The 25,150-nt window shown below is 39.4% G+C and overlaps 1 protein-coding gene across 1 annotated transcript in view; it reads right to left on the bottom strand.

The window, feature by feature from the left end:
* Positions 1-7,066: 7,066 nt before the first annotated feature.
* The window catches only part of BANK1 (B cell scaffold protein with ankyrin repeats 1), a 192,234-nt gene continuing 174,150 nt past the window's right edge, over positions 7,067-25,150 (bottom strand). Inside the window, exons 12-17 of the mRNA XM_060779163.2 lie at positions 24,458-24,636; positions 21,950-22,013; positions 20,339-20,368; positions 16,049-16,119; positions 11,817-11,873; positions 7,067-8,382 (exon numbers count right to left, since the gene is read on the bottom strand). Of these exons, the coding sequence (XP_060635146.2) occupies positions 11,862-11,873; positions 16,049-16,119; positions 20,339-20,368; positions 21,950-22,013; positions 24,458-24,636 (356 nt within the window). The 3' untranslated portion in view covers positions 7,067-8,382; positions 11,817-11,861. The remainder of the gene's footprint in view (positions 8,383-11,816; positions 11,874-16,048; positions 16,120-20,338; positions 20,369-21,949; positions 22,014-24,457; positions 24,637-25,150) is intronic.

Below are 25,150 nucleotides of genomic sequence, written 5' to 3'. Positions count from 1 at the left end.
CCGGATGTTTTGATGTTTTATCATCCTTGTGGGAGGCTTCTCTCATGTTCATGCATGGGGAACTGGAGCTGACAGGATTTGAACCTCTGACCTGTCGGTCTTCATTCCTGATGGTACAAGGGTTTAACCTATTGCGCCACTGGGGACTCCTTAAAACACTAAGTAAAATGCATGCTTTCAGTTTCAAAAGGCAATAAAAACCATTATTTTTTCTTGAGCCCACTTACTTAAGAATTACAGCACATTTCTCTAAAAAGAACTTTTAAAATGACTTTGTGAAACTGGAAGATGGTAGGAAGACACCCCAAACTTCGGGTGGGAGGGATGGTTAATTTTTATTCCTGCAACAAGATAGCTATTGACCCATGTGTATCACTTAGAAAGTGCTATTTGTTTTTTTTTCTCCCAAGGAGCAGAAAACATATAATGGAATGTTAACCAAGAACAAGCCTTGAATCTCAAGATTCAGAATATTGAACCATTGCCTGAGTTCCTTCTAAGAACAGCATGTAAACACCCAAAGGCCTTCCCCTGGTAATGAGAAGTTGTTTTTTTTTTCAATTAAAAAACAACAAGTGCAGGGGAGGTTCAGAAAAAAATATGTTTGCCTTCCTCTGAAGCCTTTCTTCAGAAATGGAGGGCTGGTAATTTGGTGAACAAATTCCTTATGGGGAATGGTTCAGTCAGCTATGCAGTTGTGAAATTGCTTTTAAATTAGTACTTGTTTATAGATTACAATCTTGGTTTATCTGACTTGGTTGCCTGTAACCCTGTATGTAAAAGGTCTTTTCCAAGGGACTCTAGGGACCATCTGTAGCCACGTAATGAAAGCATCTCTTGATACTAGGAAACGGACAAAGACAATGTGATATTGTCAGTAGGGTATGGGTGAGTATTTTAAATTCAAGTTGCATGACCAGATGTAGTTACATCTGGCAGCTGCCAGGAACTATGGATCACAGGAGGTCTGAAACTAATTCCTGTATCATGTATTCTTTTAAACTCAGTTTCACTCTAGGATGTACCATGTGGGTAGGTTTGGGGACTACTTATATTTGCCCCAATACTATTGCAGAAGAGTAGAAGAAATGGAAGTGGTAGCCATGGACACACTGCAGTTGACTAGTAAACCATGCTGGGTGGTTGCTTTGTAGTCAGTGAGATGTCTGGGGTTTCTTTAAAGGAGCTATCCAATGTTTTGAATTCTGTCTCCAAAACAAGTACAGACCCTTAGACAGATCCTTTACAATCAAGGCTGAAAACCATAGTGAAGGCATTTCTTTACTAACATGGAAGCCACCAAATGTGTGGAAACTTACTAGTTTGAGAAGTTTCCCACCAAAGTGCATTTTAGTAAAGGCCTGTCAAAATTGAGAGATGGCCCAATTAGGCACAGAGCCTGGAAAAGTTACAGTTGGGAATTGTATTTAAAAGTAACTTTCCCAATCTCTGAGTTAGCATAATCACCAAATCTGGCTAATGAAGGTGTCAACAATCAATTTATGACATTGAAGATGTACTTCCAAACTCTTCCTTGAGAGTAAGTCTCAATGAACTTGTTAGGACTTACTGCTTTATTAGGATGGCATCTTATGTAATGCATCTCACATGCAAAAAGAAGGATGCATATTTACATTCGATTTGTATCTGCTAAATGTACACATTTAGGTTACAGCTACATTGCAGAATTAATGCAGTTTGACATAACTTTAATTGCTATGGTTCAGTGCTATGGGATAGTGGAAATTGTTGTGTTACAAGGTTTTTAGCTTTCTCTGCCAAAGAATGCTGGTGTCTCACCAAACTATAGTTCCCAGGATTGCATAATATTGAGCCATGGCAGTTAAAGTAATGTCAAACTGCATTCATTATAAAGCTTTGATGCACTGTAATTGCTTTAGCTTAAATAGAAGTATGCATATTTCAATGTGCAGTATTGTTGAAAGCTTCCATGGCTGGAATCACTGGGTTGTTGTAGGTTTTTCGGGCTGTATGGCTATGTTCTAGAAGCATTCTCTCCTGATGTTTTGCCTGCATCTATGGCAGGCATCCTCAGAGGTTGCGAGGTCTGCATGTTTCCATTATAGGGAAGACTGTGCCCCACTGACCTGAGCATTCTGCTCTGTTTGATGTCCAGATGTCATTACTTGATAGGCAAGTCGAGTTTCTGCTTCTTATTCTTCTGGCTCTTTTAATCAGTTTGGGAACTAACAGCACTTGAAATAGGGAAGACCTTTAAATTGAGGAATAGCCTTAGCGACTTTATTTTGAGCCCAGGTGTGCTAGTTTCCACTGTGAGTTGATTATGTTTATAATCCTAAGCATCTGGAGCAGAAACCCAATCTCCAAGACTTCATTCCAAATCAAGAAATCTAGGATTAAGTTGTTTGTTTTCAGGTAATTCATGTAACTGATGTATGCTTAGGCATTTGGCAGCGTACATTTTACTAGTACATATTGCCTGTTCAGTCATATGCAATACATATAAAAGTATTAAAATATTCCAAGTGCAAATAAATGGGGAAATAGTGAGCTTTGAAATGAATTTATGTCCTGTATGTGTTGAACTTAGGAGTACGCATTGATTCAGCCCTAAAGCTGTGTTTATTTTCCAAATACTGTGCAATGTGGGACTATGAGAGCACAAACAAGAAGGAGTTAGAGGCTTTAGGTGAGTTAGCTCATTGGGTGAATTAAGTTTGGCTTGGATTATGAACTTCTGTTCCCCTGTGAGATTTGCTTATGACTCATGTGTGCAGCCAAGGATGAAATCTTATGCATTCTTACCTGCAAACAAGCCACACAGAATACAAGAGCACTTCCATCTGAGTGAATGTTAATAGAACTGGGAGCTGCAAAATTTATGTAGAATTTATCACTTTGTTTATCCTTTATCCTGGGAATCATATTAAACAAACACAGAAACCCAAACACTGTGTGTAAACATTGCATTTTGTAATCATGCTAATAGATGTCAATAATTAGTGCTGATTTACATGCAAATGCAGTGTACAAGAATACAGTTTAATGGTGCTGGGGAGGGGGGATAGCTAAAATTAGAACATAATCATTTCTCTTGGTGAAGGAATGATATCCCTCCAACATGCCACAAATCGTGATTTTGAATAAACAAGTTATGCTAGTGTCTGTGCATGGGCTTTCATAGCCCATTCTTTTCAGATGGGGAGAATTACTGAGTTGAAAAAGCTACTCAACAAAGAAGGAAAGGTTCTGAAGATGTGGGTTGGCCAGCTGTTAAAACAGTGGTTCACAACCTGTGGGTCCCCAGATGTTTTGGCCTTCAACTCCCAGAAATCCTAACAGCTGGTAAACGGGCTGGGATTTCTTGGAGTTGTAGTCCAAAACACCTGGGGACCCACAGGTTGAGAACTACTGCATTAAGGGACTCAAACTTTGACAAAGTTCACCTGGGCCTTCTTCCTTTGGCCAGGTGGAAAGCTATCGAAAAGCTGGATAGTTGATTCCCATTGAGAAGGAAGGCAAATATAGGCAGATGGATAGCATAGTGAAAGGTTAACACCCCTGTGGTCTTTCCTTAGCTCTCTGTGCCCCTGTTCAGAAGATTTCAACTCACTTTCTGTCCCCCTTTCCACATCATAACTCTTTCAGGAGTGAATTTCCTTTCCTAGGGATACATTTCTCTCACATCCTGTTGTCTCACTCCTGTTCTTAACTCTGAGTCATTTGTAAGTTGGATGTTTGTAACTCAGAATCTGCCCTGTATTGGGCTGGTGGAGCATTAATCAAGGCTGAGATCCTATATCAAAACTCTACTAAGCATACATATCAACTGACCCATATTATCAATTTACATTTAGTAGATGGAGGAAGGTGGCAGGTACCTAGGCAGCATCTGGCAGTGTTTCAGATGGCACAAAGAAGACCGCTTCCTCTCAGATCTCTGGAGAAATGCAGCTGGACATTGACTCGCCAACCTTTCCCTAGCTTTTAAACCAGTGGTTTTCAACCTGTGGGTCCCCAGGTGTTTTGGCCTACAACTCCCAGAAATCCCAGCCAGTTTACCAGCTGTTAGGATTTCTGGGAGTTGAAGGCCAAAACATCTGGAGATCACAGGTTGAGAACCACTGTAAATCTAAACAATGGTGGAGAAATGCTTCAGCTGCCCATTGGTAGGCTATGCATGTGTCATGGTGCAAAAGAGGTCCTGGATACATCCTTCTTCAATGACCTTAAGGGGATATATGCAGGTGTAACAGCAGTATATACTGGCACATGTCACCATCTAGATTTCAGATGCTGTCAAAAATTTTCATGTGCTTTCTGGGCCACCATCTATTTGAAAGTATGGGGACTTATATAGCATATTATTTGAGAATACAGAAATTCTAACCACCATGTCTATACAGAGAAGTCATTGAAATCCACCAGCATGTGGACAAATTTCAACAGAATGGAAGAATCCTGAAAATGAACAAAATCTGGCTACCATTATTAAAATAAAACTCTAAAATCATAACAGTAAATAAAGAACAAAAATAAAATGTAGGGGAATTTCAGACAATAAACAATCAGGGCCAGCTAATCACCTCTCAACAAAATATTTCCCCAGACCATAAGTAGCCACACCTTGAAACTGCTAGGCCATTAAATGCTTGTCATGGTGGCCAACATTCACATCTACCTCCGACAGACAAGAGTTCTTTCTCCCACCCTGGACATTCCACAGATATATAAACCCAATTTTCCTAGTTTCCAACAGACCTCACATCCTCTGAGGATGCCTGCCATAGATGCAGGTGAAAGGTCAGGAGAGAATGCCTCTGGAATGTGGACATACAGCCCGAAAAACTCACAACAACTGTATGGGGACTTGCTTCATGTGAGAGGCTATACCACAAAGCTTCTGGTCTGACATGGGAGAGCTCTGGAAGAACAGATCAGGTAGCATATTCAGAAGTATCTCTCAGAGTGAAGACTATGGAAAGGGAAAAATAGAGAAAAGAATACTAATGCACATAAAGGATGAATAGAGAAAGAAGAATGAAGCTGAGAGCAGGAGTTTAACGCCCACAGTGCCTTTGGCTTTCACCACTCATGAGGACAGCTATGATGGATCAGTCCTATCTATTGCAAACTTCTATCTACACAGCAACCAATCAGATACCTTTAGGGAGCCCAATTGCAGAACATGGAAAGCAGCTGATATATGGGACTGGAGGGAATATGCATCAATCATTTCATGAATGAAAGGTATTGGCATCCACAAATTTTTCCAACCCCCATTTAAAGCTGTAAATAAATAGTAAATGCAGTAGCAAATTCCACAATTGGCTCCTGTGGTCTGCATGCAAGCACACACGTACAGACTTATTTTCCTTAATCCAAGGGGTTTACATATTTCTTTTAAAAAAGAATTTGTTCCTTGTGTTGTCGAAAACTTTCATGGCCAGAATCATTGGGTTGCTCTGAGTTTTCTGGGCTGTATGGCCATGTTCTAGAAGTATTCTCTCCTGATGTCCAAACAAGAATCAAGGAACATGAAAGGCACTGCAGACCAATTCAATCAGAGAAGTCAGCCATAGCAGACCATGTGATGAACCAAGTTGGACACAGCAAATTATTTGAGAACACAGAAATGCTGGAACACCCTAACTACCATGTCAGACTACATAGAGAAGCCATTGAAATCCACAAGCATGTGGACAATTTCAACAGAAAGGAGGAAACCATGAAAATGAACAAAATCTGGCTACCAATATTTAAAAACTCTAAAATCAGGACATTAAATAAAGAGGAACACTAAAAAAGCAGGGGAATTCCAGACAAAAATCAATCAGGGCCAGTTAACACTTCCCAACAAAGGATTCCCCTAGGCAGCAACCAGAAGGCTTTGAAGTTGCAAGACCATTAAGTATCAATCAAGGCAGCTGTTTGCAACATTCACACTTGCCTCAAGCAGACAAGAGTTCGTTCTCACACCCTGGACATTCCACAGATATATACACTCCACTTGCCTAATTTCCCACAATCATCTCAACCTCTTGGGATGCCTGCTATAGATATGGGTGAAATGTCAGGAGAGAATGCTTCTGGAGCATGGCCATACAGCCCGGAAAACACAACAACCCAATTTGTTCCTTTTTAAAACCTCAGGGTTCCCACTGTTTGTGACTGTGGTTTTAGCGTCCAGCATAGTGTTGTTAACAAAGCTTCTGATAGTGAAGCTTCTTTTTTACAAAAACTTTTTATGCCTGCTCAGTCCTCCTTTTCTCATTGTTCTAGATGGTGAAGGGCTTGAAAAATGCAGACTTGGTGTGGGGTTGCAGTGGCAAGTCTGCAGAAAACAATGCAAGGAAACATGAGTTTAGCAAGAGTGTGATTCTTCTCTAGGTGACCCTGCTATAGCTGTGTGACAGCTCACCACCAGTAACGAATACAGCATCCTCTTAAACATCTCCAGAATCCTAAACTGAAACATATGTTTTTGGCCTTCAACTCCCAGAAATCCTAACAGCTAGTAAACTGGCTGGGATTTCTGGGAGTTGTAGACCAAAAACATCTGGGGACCCCAGGTTGAGAACCACTGCTTAACTGAACAATAGAGAGTATATAAGTCTGTCTCACAAGCTGCCCCCAGTATGTTAAATGTACGTTTGTCCACCAAAATAGAAATAATATGAATAGTGCAGACTGGAGGAAGGAAAAGTCATACCTGAATGCATTTTGGAAGAAATCTTCAAGTGTTCTCTAGAAATGTGTTTGCTTATTAATGCAAGACCTACCTGACCTGACCTGGTTATTTCAATTTATGTGTGCATATTGTTAGTTTTGAATACAAATGTAAACTATTCCTTCTCTTACCGTGTTACCTCTGCCTCTGGTATCACATTTTCTGTGAAAGAAGTAACCCTTAGGATCACATGTACTTTGTGAAGTTGCTGAAAGCTGAATTTGTTTTACTTTCTTATTATGTTCCAAACGTTTGCAAAATCAGGACAGCTTCCAACAATTAATATACACAATTTATTTCAAATAATTGAAGAATAAACATAAATAAAAAAGAAAATCAGCATGTTATTCTGTAACACAAACATTTCTCCAAATTCACCTTTATTCCTCTAGAACTAAAACAGGGATGAGCAATTTGTGGTCCTCCAGATATTGCTGGACTGCAACTCTTATCAGTCCTATTTGCTGGACGGTCCAATGCAAGCAAAAACTTCAAAAGATTGTAGGATGCGATAGAAGACATGCAATCACATGGAATGCAGAAACATCATTTAAGGTTGGATCTACACCTCCATAGAATCCAGTTTCTGAATTCAGATTATCTGCTTTGAACTGGAGCCTACACTGCCATATAATCCAGTTCAAAACAGATAATCTGGATTCAGAAACTGGAGGGACTCAGGGCAGATTCCAAACATAAAAATGCAATGCCTGAACATAATAACAATATACCCATAATAATGAAAATTGACAACCTAGCAAATTATAACTTAACAACAAAAATTAAATGAAAAATGCAACCATCATATCAGACATGCAACAAAATATCAAACATCAAACAGAAGCGTCAATTTCCCAGTTCCTTGGGGGCAAATAAGATTGATCATTGGTCAAGATGTCTAATGAGCTGTTAGGGTGAACAGGGCATGGATACGGATGGCAGCTTGTATAGCACAAGTTTCTTTTTTTGGATCACAAACCTCAACAAGTTGAATTTTCAGATTCCTGTTTACTTTTCTTCAGTACTATAACTTTCAGAATTCTTCAGAAACTGAGCCACTGATTTCCAGGAGGATACTGGGAGTTGTTGTCCAAACAAGTAGTTTTTCAAACTCCAGCTCTTCTTGTTATTATAAGTGGCTCTCTGAATTTCTATACAAGTCTCCAATAGGTTATAGATAGTCTTCAACATAAAACCTGACCAAAACTTGCATATTGTGTGCCAGCATACTTTTATAGGGTAAGGGTGGTGTCAATCCAGTTATCTGGCATCAAGGGTCCTTTACACTACACAATTACAGCATTATGATTTTACTTTAATTGCCATGACAGCCTGCTATAAGTTCTGGTAGCTACAATTTAGAATGCTCATTCAGAAAGTTTCTTTAGTACCTTGCCAAACTATAAATCCAGGATTCTATAGGAGGTAATGGAACCATGGCACTATGTGAATGGGCTCCCAGTCTTCTAGAATAAAGAAAAGAGAAGGAGGGACTGTTGCTTCTCTCTAATCTGGTTTCCTCTGATGAAAAGGATTGCTTATGCAGTCTTCATAGATCAACATTCTCCCACTGACTTTGCTGAAACTATGATCCTTCCATGGTGACGTGGACTGAAGGATCTTCAGTGTGAGAAGTTGAGAAAGTTTCACAGGAAGTACAAAAAGTGGCACTAGGAGGAATATTGACAAAGGCATATTACTTGACAACCTTTTACCAGCATAGCAACTCAAGATAAAATGAAAGATCTGCTGAATGTTGATTGATTTGATTCATGGAAACTTCTTGTCCAATGTTTTGTACTTTAACTGCCACAGCTCAAGGCTAAGGATTCATGGGAGTTGTGGTTTGGTGAGGCACCAGATCTCTTTGGCAGATAAGACTAAAAATCATGTAAAACCAAAGCTTCCATGATTCCATAGCCTTGAGTCACAGTTATCCATCAAGAGTTGCAATTTTGACTTTTCCAGATTTGATTAAAATGTTCCCTCTAGAACTCTAGATCCTCCAATGTAATTCTACAGTAAAAGTTCATTACTGATTACGAAGGACCTAGTGGTTTCTCAAGAGAATGCCGCTTTAGGAATCTCTAGGTCTTCTAATATGATTCTATGGTTGATTTCCAGTGAAAGCTAACCACAGAATTATGCTGGAAGAACTAGAAATTCCCAAAGAGTTCTTTTTTCAGGGAAAAGAAAGAATGTCTTTGCCTATAGTTTTCTATTTCCATGGGAATATTATGAGCCTACCTCCAGTAAATGTGGAGGCTGGTACCATATTAAAATTTGTTATAAGGAACTAAAATGTCTGCAAAATAATCAGAATGTAGGGATGCACGTCTTTATTCCCCCGCAAGCAATCACCCAACACTAATAACTCATATCTCTTGGGTGTTTACATTATATTGTAATGACTGTAGAAAAGAAATAATTAGAAAAGAAGGCACAAATAGTGGGTAGGACTAATGACTAAAAACAACACCCTTTTGGCACAATCTACAATTGTGGGGAGGAGAAGGTATCAAGAAGCTAATTTAAAAAGAAGGTAAAATTCTTGTAAAAGGGGATAATGAGATGCCCCAAGTAAGAAGGTCACATTCATTAATAAAACCACTGGCAAGCTCTGCCCTAGGTGATGATATTAGTCGCTAAATTGTGTAAGCTCAGTTTTTAAATGAAAGTTAATGAATTCTGTACTGATCTGATAGTTAATTAATGTTTCTACTGTTCTTCAAAACATAGTCATATCTTTAAAATTCTGGAAAATATTATCCGTTAACCAGTTCTTGTATAAGTTTACACATGCATGTCACAAAGGTGTCTAATTTTCCATATGCTCAAAGACGATTGTTGTGCTGAAGTAACATGCAATCCCTGGCTGAAATCTAACATTGCCATTTTGATATGCAATGTCAGAATGACACAGCCACCCTACAGAATAGCAACAGTATACAAGACATGTCAGTGACTGCTGTTGTGAAATGCACAATGAACTATACATTGCACAATGCACAATGTGACACCACAACAACTATAATGATCCATGTTGTAGGATGACCAACTTCACTTCTGCTGCTGACTGCAGAAAGTGTCCACTATATTATGATCAATATTTTCCCTCTCATCTGTAGTGCAGCATATGTCTCTAGAAGGATGCTAGTTTTTAACTGGGTCATGTATTACTATTTTCCAGAAACAGAATGGAATTACAGCCCAATACTCCATACAAAATAATGCAGAGGTTTCACATCATGCCTGGCACCCTTTAGATGCTATACATAAATGTAAGTCCATCTTATTTCGGTCTCTCTCTCTCTCAATATGAAGGTTGGAATTATTTTTCTCCCTCTGCAATAGTCAAGGCTGCCATTATATTTACTGTGGTTCTGCAATAGATCCACATCGCCATTCTGTGCCTGATGGAGAACAGAGGAAGGTTTGCAGGTGCATCTGGTTATGTCCCCGCAGCCAGATTTGAAATGATGATGTCATCCATTGAGATCTCGGGAGCACTCCAATGAATTATGTAACCATTTTGTGTCTGGCTATGGAGCTATAGCTAGGCACGTCTCTGATCTTGCCTTCACCAGGGGGTGAAATGGCTGTATAGTAAGTCTGAGTGTCAAAAGATGGAGACTTGTAGTGTAATTCTGCATGGACTACTACAGTTCTATGAGCCATTAAGGATTCTACACAATTGATATTACTATGTTGTGAAGAGAGAAGGGTCTCCAAGTCCCAGGGATGTACTAATGAGGTACACTTCTATACAGCATTTACTGCTAAGAATTGCGCAAAATAACCCTATAAAATACGGTGGGCCTGGAGATGCACTGTAAGTAGTAAATCTAGCCACTTTACCCAATATTAGCCCCACTAGGAAGAAGAAGGGATGCAGAGAGGGTGGGGGGATACACCAACAGAAAATACAAATCAATATGGAAATGGCAGACACATGTTCAGGTCCACTGCAATGGCCATGTTGAATAGGAGATTCTGCTGCTGACTGCAGAAAGTGTCCACTATACTTTGAGATTCTCAAAGTTCTAGGTTGTGCTCTTTTGTGAATGAGCTTCCTTTCTGCAGTTAGCAGCGGTTCCCAAGCTTTTTTTGACCAGGGACCACTTTGACCAGGGACCCCTCTCCAACATTAGTACCAAAAGAGTTATAAATCAGTTTTTGGTCAATTTTAGATTTGGTTTGGTTATTTGGGGTGCTGATTCAGAAAGTTGCATTGGATATACCACATCAGCTCTAGATTCTGACACAGAACATATGCCAGCCAGTAGTTTTCATCTGCTCGCCCACAGAAAACCATATTTAATAATCTAGAGCTGATGTGGTCTATCCAAGGGGTTGGGGCTGGTCAGCAACAGGGAAGGAATGGCAGGTGGTGTGAATGGAGCAGAAGTAAAATAAAATAAAATAAAATAAAGAGGAAGGAGGCTCGTGGACCAGATTTTCATACTCGTGGCCCATGGCCCACAAGTTAAGAACCACTGAGTTAGATTATCCAAATATTTGATGGTCCCAAGGATGACTTCCCAAGAACTGGAAGACTATGGCCTTGATGAATTTATATTCCCACCAAATGACAAAGATCAAAGCTATTTCAATTAAAACCGTGAAAAAATCCCTAAAATTATGGTCTGCAATAATCCAAATATTCAATAAACATTAAATTGAATCAAGGATGAGAAAGCTCTGGAAGCTGAAGAGCTGTCCTGCTTGATTGTCACCTCTGTTGAGCTCCAGAGGTCCAAAACCACATCATTGTGGATGCCATTCTGGGCAACAGGAAGTAATGCATGTCACTTCAAATAACTTCTAAAGCTATTTGGGGGTTTCTTTGTCCATTTCAGGGAGGTGAGCTCCTTCAAACAGCAAGAAATAGCCTTGCCTTGAATATGCTTTTTAGATAGAAAAACAACTTCTGCCGCTCAGCTGGATCTTTTTTGGAGCATGTCAGGGCATTGAGAGTTAGAAGTTGATGAAATTTCAAGGGCTGCAATAACCCCATGAAGTTTGCAGGTAACATGATTTCAATAAATAATGGTGAGGAAAACCTTTTTTCCCATTTCAGAGGACACTGAAAATATGCTCTTACCTCTGTTGGTAATTGCCAGGTCCAACACTCCTTTCCTGGTGGGTGTCAAAGGAGAGTCTGAAATGATACATACTTTTCATGAATGCTGTTAAAGCTGCTGCAACAGCTGTGTATGTCCTGGCAATTTATTATTATTCTCTATGTATGGGGCAGCCTTTGAAAAGTGTATAGAGTTCAGCTGACTCAGAATAGGTCTGGCAAGTTGTTGACAGGGTCAAACAGCATGCAGTAGATCCTTCCACTTTTGAAATGACTTCTCTTTATTTTGGGAGTATAGGGACTGGAGGAAGGAAAATGAAACTGGCAGGCAAAATTTCTCAAGGTAGATAAGAAATGTACTTGTCTGACTAGAATCCTTTTTACTTGCCATTATTTTGAGTGATTGAAACTGGAATATTTTTTATATACAAACACATGGGACATTTTTGGTCTACTATTGGGCTATGGCTGCACTGAACTTTATAGAGTTTAGATTTTCCAGAGCTCAATGGAAACCTTTCAGTCATATCCAGGGTTCATTGAGTGGCCTTCAGCATGCTCTGATCATCAGTTCTCTCATCTATAATAAGAGGAGAATAACGCTTAACCAAAATCACAGGAGGATTCTAATAATAATTACTTGCTATTGTTAGGGCTCATTCATACATGCAGCTGACTAGTATCACACACTCTATGTAGAATTGCCAGTGTCAGGTGTTACAAGATATAGCAGCCAATGTACTTAATGGATGAGTAACCCATTCACAAATGCTATTTGGCCAAAAGAATGAAGCTGGTTGCTTATTAGCTACAGAGTCACATTCAAGGTTTTGCTGTTGACTTGCCAAGTCCTAAAGCATATCAGGAACACAAAGTCTAGTGGGACTGTCTTCTGTAACACAACCTCTGAGTATGCCTGCCATAGATGCAGGTGAAACGTCAGGAGAGAATGCCTCTAGAACATGGCCATATAGCCATATAGCTCAAAAAAACCTACAACAACCCAGTGATTCCGGCCATGAAAGCCTTCGAAAATACATTCTGTAACACTCTTCCCTGTATCACACTAATTTTATTCCTGCATACAATAATGATGTATTTCATATTTTTTATTCCTGATAGTTGCTATGATAAGGGATTTTGTATATTTTCCAGTTTTGGGGGTTGGGTATTTTGTGGATTTTGATGAAATATTCAAAGCCAGCATGCTGTAGTGATTTGAGTGTTGGGCTACCGTGCTAGCGGCCAGGGGTTGATCTGTCGCTCAGCCATGGAAATGCACTGGGTGAGCTTAGGCAAGTCACACACTCAACAGCACCTAAAAACCTTAGTATCAGTGTAAGCAGAAACAACTTAAAGAAACATAGCAATGGTGGGAAATCAATGTGTACAAACCATATTTTTTTGACGCAAATGAAGCAAATGTTATGATAGTTGACCAATTTCTTCTGAATGGAGTGTCTCAATGTATCATGACACCCCTCTTGTGCCTATATTTTATGTTTCTAATATAAATACATCCAATTGATGAGATCTTCTATGGGGACTTTATTGATGGTTCTATATCTAATAGATTATCATCAGACAAAATCACAAAATAATAACAACAGCAACAGCAACAAGACTCTGGCACAAGCTAGTAAAGGTGGTACTAGTGGTGATCGCCACACTGGGTGCAGTGCCTAAAGACCTTGTACTGCACTTAAAAACAACCAGCACAGACAAAGTTACTATTTGTCAGATGCCAAAGGTCACCCTACTCGGATCTGCATGCATTATTTGCCAATACATTGCACAGTCCGGGACACTTGGGAAGTATCCAATGTGTGATCAAATGCAAAAACCAGCATAGTGATCTTGTTTGCTGTATATCAAATAATAACAACAACTTTATTTTTATACCCTGCCACCATCTCCCTGAAGGAACTCGGGGCGGATTACATATGGTACAAAATGCCCACAGACTCAATGCAATAAAATACAATGGTGGTGCTCACTCTTTGGATCTCTTTTCTCTGGGTGGTTTGAACAACAGAAACAGTGTTTCTCATCAGGGCTCCTCCACTTGTGCCTTTTTCAGCTATACAGAAATTCTAAAATACAAATTTTCCAAGGACAGAAAGGCTATGATGTTGAGACTTCCTCTACTGAGTATTTCCCTCCACATTTACTCACAACTCAGGAGACCCAGCAGGAAAAGGGAGTACCTGTTCTCCTTATGGATCCATAGAGAGATATCCTTTTCTACCATGGTGAACTCAATGGATGACTAATGAGCAAGCTGCCTCCAAGTGGGATAAAAACAAGCTTCTAGCACGGAGGTAAAATGCTAAGGATCTGCAGCCAGGCAATCAAGATAGTGCTTGTAATCATTAAGCGAACAATTTTTCAAAGTGACTCGGTGCTATCCTGAATGGCGTTTGGATGAAACTGAGGAAGCAATTTGGACCCAGGGAGACATTTAGGGGCAAATTTAATTAAAACCAGACACAGTTTATTGCTTCAAGCTCCACCAGGTTCAGCCAGCCTCATTTGCAAAATTCAGTTCATACGATCGAGGACTGCTCTGATGCAGTCAGAAGCATGGCTATGTTGGGAACATTAATAAAAGGGATGGACAGGAACAGTTGGTAAAATAGTTCATTATTACTGTAGTGCTGTCTTCACCTTGAGGCATGAACACAACTTCTAGTATTTCTGAATATGTTCAGAAGGCACTACTTCCAAGGACCATAGTCCAAGCATTAGTAGATTTTTTCCATGGATGGTACTGGTGGCCATCTTAGTTGCAAGTCCACTTTCATGGAAAGAAAAATAAAAGCCCTTAACATGTTTATGTATTACAATCATAGAATCATAGAGTTGGAAGAGGCCTCATGGGCCATCCAGTCCAACCCCCTGCCAAGAAGAAAGAATATTGCATTCAAAGCACCCTGACAGATGACTATCCAGCCTCTGTTTAAAAGCCTCCAAAGAAGGAGCCTCCACCACACTCTGGGGCAGAGAGTTCCACTGCTGAATGACTCTCACAGTCAGGAAGTTCTTCCTAATGTTCAGATGGAATCTCCTTTCCTGTAGTTTGAAGCCATTGTTCTACATTAGTGGTTCTCAACCTAGGGTCCCCAGATGTTTTTGGACTTCAACTCCCAGAAATCCTAACAGCTGGTAAACTGGTTGGGATTCCTGGGAGTTGTAGGCCAAAACACGTGGGGACCCACAGTTCTACATCCTAGTTTCCAGGGCAGCAGAAAACACGCTTGTTACCTCCTCCTTATAACTTTTCCTCACATATTTATACATGGCCCTCATCACGTTTCCTCTCAGTCTTCTCTTCTGCAGGTTAAACATGCCCAGCTCTTTGAGCCACTCCTCATAGGGCTTGTTCTTCAGACTCTTGATCATTTTAATCACCCTCCTCTGGACACATTCCAGCCTGTCAACATCTCCCTTCCACTGTGGTGCCCAGAACTGGACACAGTATTCCACGTGTGGTGTGACCAAGGCAGAATAGAGGGGTAGCATGGCTTCACTGGATCTAGACACTAGACTCCTATTTATGCAGGCCATTTACTTTTTTTTTTTTTGCTGCTGCGTGACATTGTTGGCTCATATTTAACATGTTGCCCATGAGGACTCTAAGATCTTTTTCACACATACTACTGTTGAGCCAGGTGCCTCCCCAAGCTTTAACAACTGTATTCTTTAACGACTGTATCAATATGAGATCTTGCTGCAGAAGACTGAATTTGACATATTGATTCTAATTTGGAAAAGTCCTCTCTATTACTATGTGTGCTGACTCTGTATTCAAGACCTATGGAACAGCAGACTTTCTGATGTTCATAGGAAACAAATCATGCCATGCATGTCAGTTCATGTGGGGTTTTGATCTATTCAGTTCTGAAAACTTGAAAAATATATAAATATCTTGACTATAGAACCACTTCATTCCTAAACACTGAATTCTTGCCATACAACATATCCATAGACAGATGGCAATAGACATTGTGTTAACGAAAATAAATATGGCTACTACTTCTGCAGAAAAAAAATGTAATATACATTCTAGGACATCTTAAACAACTGTTTTCACAGTTTGACTACAATTTATGTTTATATAGGAAGCACGGTGTAAAATCAATCTTCCAACAGTTAATGTTTGATAGCACAACAACCAGGTTTCAAAACTAGTCCACCAAAGCTTAACTTACCCCCACCCCCAATATAAATGTTTTCAAAAAGTGTATACTTACTGGCTTTCTTAATGGAGTGGTGTACACAATGCCTTTGGCATCAACACTTTCTTTTCCTTTTTTCATGGAACCTATCAAAATACACAAATAGCCACAAGGCATTGTGTCAAACTGGTTCTGTTCAATTGATTTATTTATTTTTATTTATCATGTCAGGGGCAGACCAAACAGTTGCTTTGCATTTTTTAAACAAACAAACAAACAAACAAACAAACAAACAAACCACAAAGTTTGCAGGCTTGGTAGTTGATTAAATGTCCTTTGACCAGTATCTGGCCACTTGGAGTGCCTCTGGTGTTGCTGTAAGACGGTCCTCCATTGTGCATGTGGCAGGGCTCAGGTTGCATTGAAGCAGGTGGTCTGTAGATTGCTCCTCTCCACACTCGCATGTCGTGGATTCCACTTTGTAGCTCCATTTCTGAAGGTTGGCTCTGCATCTCATGGTGCCAGAGCGCAGTCTGTTCAGCACTTTCCAAGTTGCCCAGTTTTCTGTGTGCCCAGGGGGGAGTCTCTCATTTGGTATCAGCCATTGGTTGAGGTTCTGGGTTTGAGCCTGCCACTTTTGGACTCTCACTTTCTGAGGTGTTCCAGCGAGTGTCTCTGTAGATCTTAGAAAACTATTTATTGATTTAAGTTGTTGATGTGCTGGCTGATATCCAAACAGGGGATGAGCTGGAGATGTCACTGCCTTGGTCCTTTCACTATTGGTTGCTACTTTCCGGCGGATGTCAGGTGGTGCAATACTGGCTAAGCAGTGTAATTTCTCCTGTGGTGTAGGGCGCAGACACCCTGTGATAATGTGGCATGTTTCATTAAGAACCACATCTACTGTTTTAGCATGGTGAGATGTGTTCCACAATGGGCATGCATACTCAGTAGCATAGTGCAAGGGCAGATGTCTTCACTGTGTCTGGTTGTGATCCCCAGGTTGTGCCAGTCAGCTTTCGTATTGATACTGTTCAATTGATACAAAGATGTTTGTTTTACAATAGACAAATCAACAGGACAACAAGTTGCCTGTTGACTTATGTTGATTCAATGAATGCCATAGGAATTCCATAGGCAAGAAATATTTAGAGGTGGTTTTGTCAGTTTGTTTCTCTCAAAATAGCTTATAGCATTTGGGATTTCCTGGCAGCTTCTCATCCAAGTCCTGATTAGAATTGACCCTGCTTAGTTTCCAAGATCAGATGGGATATTTACTTATTTATTTACAGTATTTATATACCACTTTTCTCACCCCGGGGGGATTCAGAGCAGTTTACACAAAAATAACAGCAAAATTCAATGCCTTACATACATAAACCAAAACTCAATCAACAACATATAACTACTAGCATAAAATCAATAGGACAATTCATCATAAGATAAGATAAAAGGATATTTAAAACATGAAATAGAAGCATTCAAACACCTAATAAAAGCATTAAAACCACATTATGGATAGTGTGTGTTTAGTGTACTTACACCAATAGGAGTACAGACTGTAGAAAATGTAAAGTCTACCACTGGCAGTATGGAACATGTGGGCTTCCAGAAAATATAGGACTGCATAGTCCATCACCACTGCTTATGCTGGTTAAGGATGATTATTAAGGATGATGGGAATTACAATTCAGCATCATCTGGAGGGACATACATTTTTCCCTGGTGCTTTACACAATCTCACCTCAGTTTACTTGAAGAAATGCCTCTTTCAGTATATTATACACCCAAATATCTGGGAGTTACCCTGGACCATTCCCTGACCTACAAGAAGCACTCCTGAATGTCAAACAAAACGTGGGCACTAGAAACAATATCATACGAAAGCTGAATGGCACAACCTATGGGATCACAACTAGATACAGTGAAGACATCTGCCCTTGCACTTTGCTACTCTGCTGTTGAGTAGCAAAGCGCTCATTGTGGAGCACATCTCACCAAGTTAGAAAAGTCCGCATTATGACAGGATGTCTGCACCCTACACCACTGGAGAAATTGCACCAGTATTGCACCACCTGACATCTGCCGGGAAGTAGCAACCAATAGTGAAAGGACCAAGGCAGTGACATCTCCGGCCCATCCCCTGTTTGGATATCAGCCACCATGCCAATGCCTTAAATCAAGAAATAGTTTTCTAAGATCTACATAGACACTTGCTGGAACACCTCAGAAAGTGAGAGTCCAAAAGTGGCAGGCAAAAACCCAGCATCTCATGGCTGATAGCAAATGAGAGGCTTGCTCCTGGGCACACAGAGAACTGGTCAACTTGGAAGGTGCTAAACAGACTGCGGTCTGGCACCACATGATGCAGAGCCAACCTTAAGAAATGGGGTTCAAAGTGGAATCCACAACATGCGAGTGTGGAGAAGAGCAAACCACAGGCCACCTATTACAATGCAGCCTGAGCCCTGCCACGTGCACAATGGAGGACCTTCTTATAGCAACACCAGAAGCACTCCAAGTGGCCAGCTACTGGTCAAAGGACATTGAATAGAATGCCAAGTTTGCAAACTTTGTGTTTTTTCAAAAAATACAATACAACTGTTCGGTTTGCTCCTGACATGATAAATAAATTTATTTATACAGTTTTTATTTTATATTTTATAATATTTACGTACTTAGAACTTTGGAAGAGACAGTTTTTAAAAAGCTTGAGAAGCTCGAGTCTTTGACATTTTTTGGTAGGGATAGAAAGGATATCGAAAATGTTTAAAAAAATGTTACTCTCAAATTTCAGGAAACCCAGACAAGGAGAATTCTGGACTGATGGAAATCTTTACAGTTTGGGAATATTTAAATTTTATACATGATAAATTAACAAAATCTAGTACTTTCCGTCTAGGAAACAGCACTGTCTGCACACAAATATTATTGATTGTGCAGAAAATATTAGTTTCCACATAAAAAACATGCATACACATTTTGTACAGAAATAAGTCTTGAATTGCAAATAATATTGAAAAACTGATAAATATCAGAAGAACATCTCATAGCAGGAAGAAGAATGCTAAAGTATGTAACTGTTTCTTTAAGGAACAAAATTGGAAAACAATTACATTCCTATGTCTTGATGAAGGCTCTATCGTGGATAGTTTATCTGATATAATCCCTCTTCACCTTCAGAAGGTATTTAAAATGTTGAGAATGTTTCTGTTTTTCCAAAGGTATGTCATTCCCATGGGAGCTGCCATCTCCACCTCTGCCAACCAAACAGAATCAATGCCATCTAATGATGTAGGTTTATTTCATTTTAGGGTGAGAAAAATGAAGTGTAGGTGTATTGCTGCCAACATTTGCGATAATAGGGAAACAAATGTTTTTATAAACAAGAAAAAAAAACAATACAAGAAGAACGCATTCTGACCAACCTTTCCAGTAATTCTCACCCCTTGAAAGTTATTTAGAATTGGAACAACTCTCTCTGATTCATACCAGATAGGGCAAATAATAGTTTAATCAACACTAAATAAATCAGTGGTTCTCAAACTTCTTAATGCCATGACCCTTAATATAGTTACTCATGCTGTGGTGACCTCCAACCATAACATTTTCGTTGCTACTTCATTACTGTAATTTTGCTACTGTTATGAATTATAATGTAAATATTGAATATGCAAGATGTATTTTCATTCACTGGACGAAATTTGGCATAAATTCCTGATACGCTGAAATCGGAATACTGATGGGGTTGGGGGAGGGGGATTGATTTTGTCATTTGAGAGTTGTAGTTGCTGGGATTTATAGTTATCTTACAATCAAAGAGCATTCTGGACTCCACCTATGATGGAATTGAACCAAACTTGGCACAAAGAACTTCCATGACCAACAGAAAATACTGGGAGGGTTTGGTGGACATTGACCTTAAGTTTTGGAGTTGTAGTTCACCTACATCCAGAGAGAAATGTGGACTCAAATAATGATGGATCTGGACCAAACTTGGCATGAATACTCTATATGCCCAAATTTGAACACTGGTGCACGTTGACATTTGGGAGTTGTAATTGCTGCGATTTATAGTTCACCTACAAAGAGCATTCTGAACGCCACCAATGATAGAATTGGGCCAAACTTCCCACAAAGAACCCCCATGATCAGCAGAAAATAGTGTGTTTTCTGATGGCCTTTGGCGACCTCTCTGGCACCCCCTTGCAACCCCCCCCCCGGGGTCTTGACACCCAGGTTGAGAAACACTGAAATAGATAAACAAATGGATGGATGACAGATTGTCACTTCCTGGGAAAAATATGGGGAAATTTATAAACTATATGCAAGTATAATTTAAGAAATTAAGCTGAAGCAACTTACCATGTTGATAACGAACAGTGGTGATTTTATCTGGTGAAGAGGGAGAAGGGGAAAAAAAAGAATATACCTTGTAGATATATATGTTTTTTTAAAAAAAATACAATTCTTTCCTGACTTGCTAATTGAGCTCTATGTTCATTACAGATATATCTATATCATCAGTTTATACCAAGGGTCCTTAAACTTTTTAAACAGAGGGCCAGGTCACAGTCTCTCAAACTGTTGGAGGGCCGGATTATAATTTGAAAAATACATGAATGAATTCCTATGCACACTGCACATATCTTATTTGTAGTGCAAAAAACAAAAACAAAACAAAACCTTAAAAGCAATACATAATTAAAATGCAGAACAATTTTAACAAATATAAACTTATTAGGATCTCAATGGGTAGTGTGGGACTGCTTTTGGCTGATGAGATAGGATTGTTGTTGTGTGCTTTCAAGTCATTTCAGACTTAGGTTGACCCTGAGAAAGGGCCGGGTAAATGACCTTGAAGGGCCATATCCGGCCCCCGGGTCTTAGTTTGAGGACCCCTGGTTTATACCTTGGTTCTGTGGCTATAACAACTGAATATTTGGAATAATCTTTGCTGTGAAAATTATGATTTCAGTGGTGCTTGTACTGCAGCTCTTATGAAATTACCAACCTTCCCCCATTCAACATCACATTTTTGTAATCAACAGAGTGCAAACTCTCCCTTTTTCATAGGAAACACTCAGTGGAGTAGGATGTAGATAGAATATGCAACTGTCATTTTAAAGCAGGCAATTGACATACCCTCTTCTCTCTTAGGGTTCAGAGGAACCTAAAGTGTAGTCACATACAGCATCATTCCCACCTTTTCAGTACTAGTTCCCATCCCTGTTTGTGCTTATTTTCTTTTTTGGGCTCTCAAGAGCACGATTTAAACCTATATGTTTTAAGGGAGAGTAGATGTTTTTGGGCAACTGAAGTGAACACTTATGAAAATGCTATATATGTTTTTGTGCATTGGCATATATTTGTCCCTAACAGTTCAAAGAGATAGTTAGGGTATCAGCTCAACAGCTGAGAAACCTAACTACCTTGTATGAATACTGGTGGATATTTATCACTAGGGAAAAGGTTGACTCAAGTGAGTTTCTAACTCTTCTCAGGGAGATTCCTGATTTCCCAAAAGGTTATGGTGAATGCCATTTTCTCAAAAGGCTATGGCATCATTTTTCCAAAATTTCCTATATTCCTTGATGGGATCACATGTCTCCAGGAAGTAGCAAACACCAACAGGTTGAGGTTTTGCATTGGAAGATATAGCTATGAAGACTTAGCTATGTTACCATAGATGCTACATCCCAAGTTGTCCTGAACATTTGAAGGAAGGGTGCCCTCTCCTAGTAATTTTGGTAATTGTGATCATAATTGGTCATTGTGATTGTGCAATAATAATAGATGTGAACTATGACACTGTATTTACTTATGACATTGTAACTACTTAACAGAATGCCAACCATAACAGAATAGGAAAATCAGAATTTTTCTATGGGTTTCAGTGAAGTTTACTTCAGGTCTACTTTGATTCTACAGTTCCCTTTTTTCAGTGTATTGAGATACTAGTAAAATGTAATTTACCGTACACAGTTTCCTCCTCTGGTCTTTTTCTGATAATAGAGCCTCTGAGCTGGCATATTTTTTCCTTAAGTAAGAAATAAACACACAAACAAGGACAAAAATCAATGGTTATAGTTGATTGTTAAAAATAATGAATGAGTCGCTGGAGGAGAGGAGCTTTTTAATATTCTGCTCATTTAAGCTCTAAGTTCTTAGTAAAGGAAATCATTTTTAAAAGACAGGGCAGGACAAAAAGCATCCCTCTTTCTTTCCTTTCCCTGTAGTTCAGTATTTGATACCAAAGGATTTTTGGGATGTTTTCTCCAAAAGCAAATGATACATCACCACCCCCGCCACCCACACTGCAAGGCCAGAGGCAATTATTATCCTCCATACAGAGAGATGCCTTGATTCTCACTGTTTTAATCAGAAGAATATATTTTATAACCATAATGGTTACAGGAAGAACCTGTTCTGCTAACTTTATTTGTACTTCCCCATTACTACTATATAGTTGCCTTACAGACTTGAGCTGGAGTCTTGTTGGTGCATATCTCAAAATGTTATTTTTTCTGAAGTTGTGTATGTGTATGTGTAGTGGTGGTGGTAGAGGAGGTTAGGAGGTAGAACCATCTGTTGGCTCTCAACCATCAATTTATCCAATACATGGCTTTGAGGGGCAGTTCCTTGTCACATACGTACACTTGACAGTGGTGGCCAATAGCCTTTGCCTTGAGGAGGGTTGCTAGGTATCTAATATCATGCAAGATAATAAAGGTAAGGCTTTCTCCTTGACATTAAGTCTTGTTGAATTTGACTCTGGGGGTGGTGCTCATCTCCATTTCTAAGATGTTGTTTGTAGATGCCAGTAAGGTCATGTGGCTGGCATGACTGCATGGAGCGCTGTTACCTTCTCGCCAAAGTGATACCTATTGATCTATTCACATTTGCATGTTTTTGAACTGCTAGGTTGGCAGAAGCTGGGGCTAACAATGGGAGCTCATCCTGTCCTGGGGATTTGAACCACTGACCTTTCTGTCAGCAAGTTCTGCAGCTTAGTGGTTTAACCCACTGCACCTCCGGGGCTCATACCATGCAAGATATATAGCTTTAAAAATATGTTACCTGTCCAGTCCCATAATTTGCAGGGTTGGTCTTTCATAAAGACAGAAACATGTGCATCTTGTATTTTATGAATGTGGCCAATATGTTAATTTTCCAGAAATAAAAATGTGGCTTTCAGATTTTACTCAGGTAGGACATGTAATGAATGTTTCTGTCTTTTTATTGCTATTTTGAAAGTCTATCAACAGGCATCGTAGGACAAGAAGGGCATTTACAAGTTGGAACATGTCCAGAGAAGGGGTGACCGAAATGATAGAAGGTCTGGAGATCATGCCCTACAAGGAGTGGCCTAGGGAGCTGGATATGTGTAGCTGGAGAGGAGAAGGTTAAGAGATGACATGATAGACGGGTTTATATATTTGAAGATGGAGCAAGTTTGTTTTTTGCTACTTCAGAAAATAGGACACGGAGTAATGGATTAAAATTACAAGAAAAGAGATTCCACCTAAACAAAAGGAAGGCCTTTCTGATGCTAAGAGCTATTTAACACTGGATATGCTGCCTTTGAGTGTGGTGGCCTCTCTCCATTTGGAGGCTTTTAAACAAAGTCTGGATGGCCACCTGTTGTGTATTGTATATTCCTGCATGGTCCCATTGGCTTCTTCCAAATCTATGGCTCTAAAAGGCTGGATATACACTGCCATGTAATGGAATCTGAACTGCACTATATAGTTAGTGTAGTTCAATTCAATTCAAATTATATGGTAGTGTAGAACTAAGCTAAATTGTCCAGGCCACCACTCCAAAAGACTACAAACTATGAACTAAATACAAATGTTACACCATGCACCACAAAGGTCCAACCACATATTCAAAGGAACTAATGTATGTAAAAAATACCAACAGGATCCTAGTCAAAGTTCAGAGTGCTGCATACAAAACAATGATGGGACAAAAATGTAGATGGGAATGGAAGAAATAGATATTGAGAGATTTTGGGAAAGGTCTTGAATTACAGTCTGAATATCAGGGGAAATTATGGTTTAAGAAACTGGGATGTCTTTGTCAAAGTGGGGCACACAAAACAAGGGGAAAGAAGTGCATGAAAGAGGTGGGATAGTATTTAAAATTGCTATCCCACATACAAATCTAAAGTCACAACTACCTCAGGTATCATTTTTCAAAATGATGACCACACATAGATACTTAAATGCTCCCCCTACTGAGTGCTGAGATTTTCTTGGTCAAACTCATTGGGGTGAAAAAGGTCAGACTACGATATCAAAACCACATATATATTCTGACTCAGTAACAATTTCCTATGTTACTAACAAATATATATTTGTCTTAAGTTTAATAGAAAGCCTACATCTTGAAAACTTGAAACTCACTCAAGCTTTACACATTTCTTTTTGAAAATAATGATTAATGCACAAGCACCCATACAATCCATGACAATTCTACCTTCTGGATGACTTTTAATCCACTTTTATGGTTCTGCCATTCTTTGAATTTCTCCACAGCTTCATCCATAGAAATTGTTCCCCTCTTCACTTGCTCTTGCAATAGTATCAGTTCTTCTTGGCCTGATGGGACACTGGGCATATCATTAGTATATGTGGTATTGTAATTTCCAGCTCTTTCTGCAAGCAGCAAATGGAAACAGTTAGGAAAGTTGATTCACACTCAGAACAGTATTTACTGAAAAATAAATTCCAGCCAGAAAATAGATAGTCACAGAGTAATTACCGGGGACACTGCCTTGTAGTACAATTCCGTTTATTCTAGAATGTGAGGATTAATCTTGATTACAAATCAGGAAGGCATCAATCTGGCTTCCTCTGCAGAGTATAGGACTGTACGCAGGAAGTAAGTGAAACTAAATGTTTTCATAAGATAGATATTGCTTCCCCTTGCTACTTCAAGATATCAATTTATAGAATATTTAGTTAGAAATATCATTCTTCTTTATCCAGTTGTAAATAGGGCCAAACCTACCATTAATAGAGATATGCCATGTAGTAAATTTGATTATGTGTTTGTGTTTCTTATGCCTTAAATTCACTTCTGACTTATGGTAACATCAGACTGACCTATTACTGTTTTTATGGGGAGGGGGTAAGATTTGGTTAGAGGAGGTTTGCCTTTCCCTTCCTC

The sequence above is a fragment of the Anolis sagrei genome, chromosome 5 (assembly GCF_037176765.1).
Source record: "Anolis sagrei isolate rAnoSag1 chromosome 5, rAnoSag1.mat, whole genome shotgun sequence".
Lineage (NCBI taxonomy): Eukaryota > Metazoa > Chordata > Lepidosauria > Squamata > Dactyloidae > Anolis > Anolis sagrei.
This window is presented reverse-complemented; position numbering and strand designations above follow the sequence as displayed.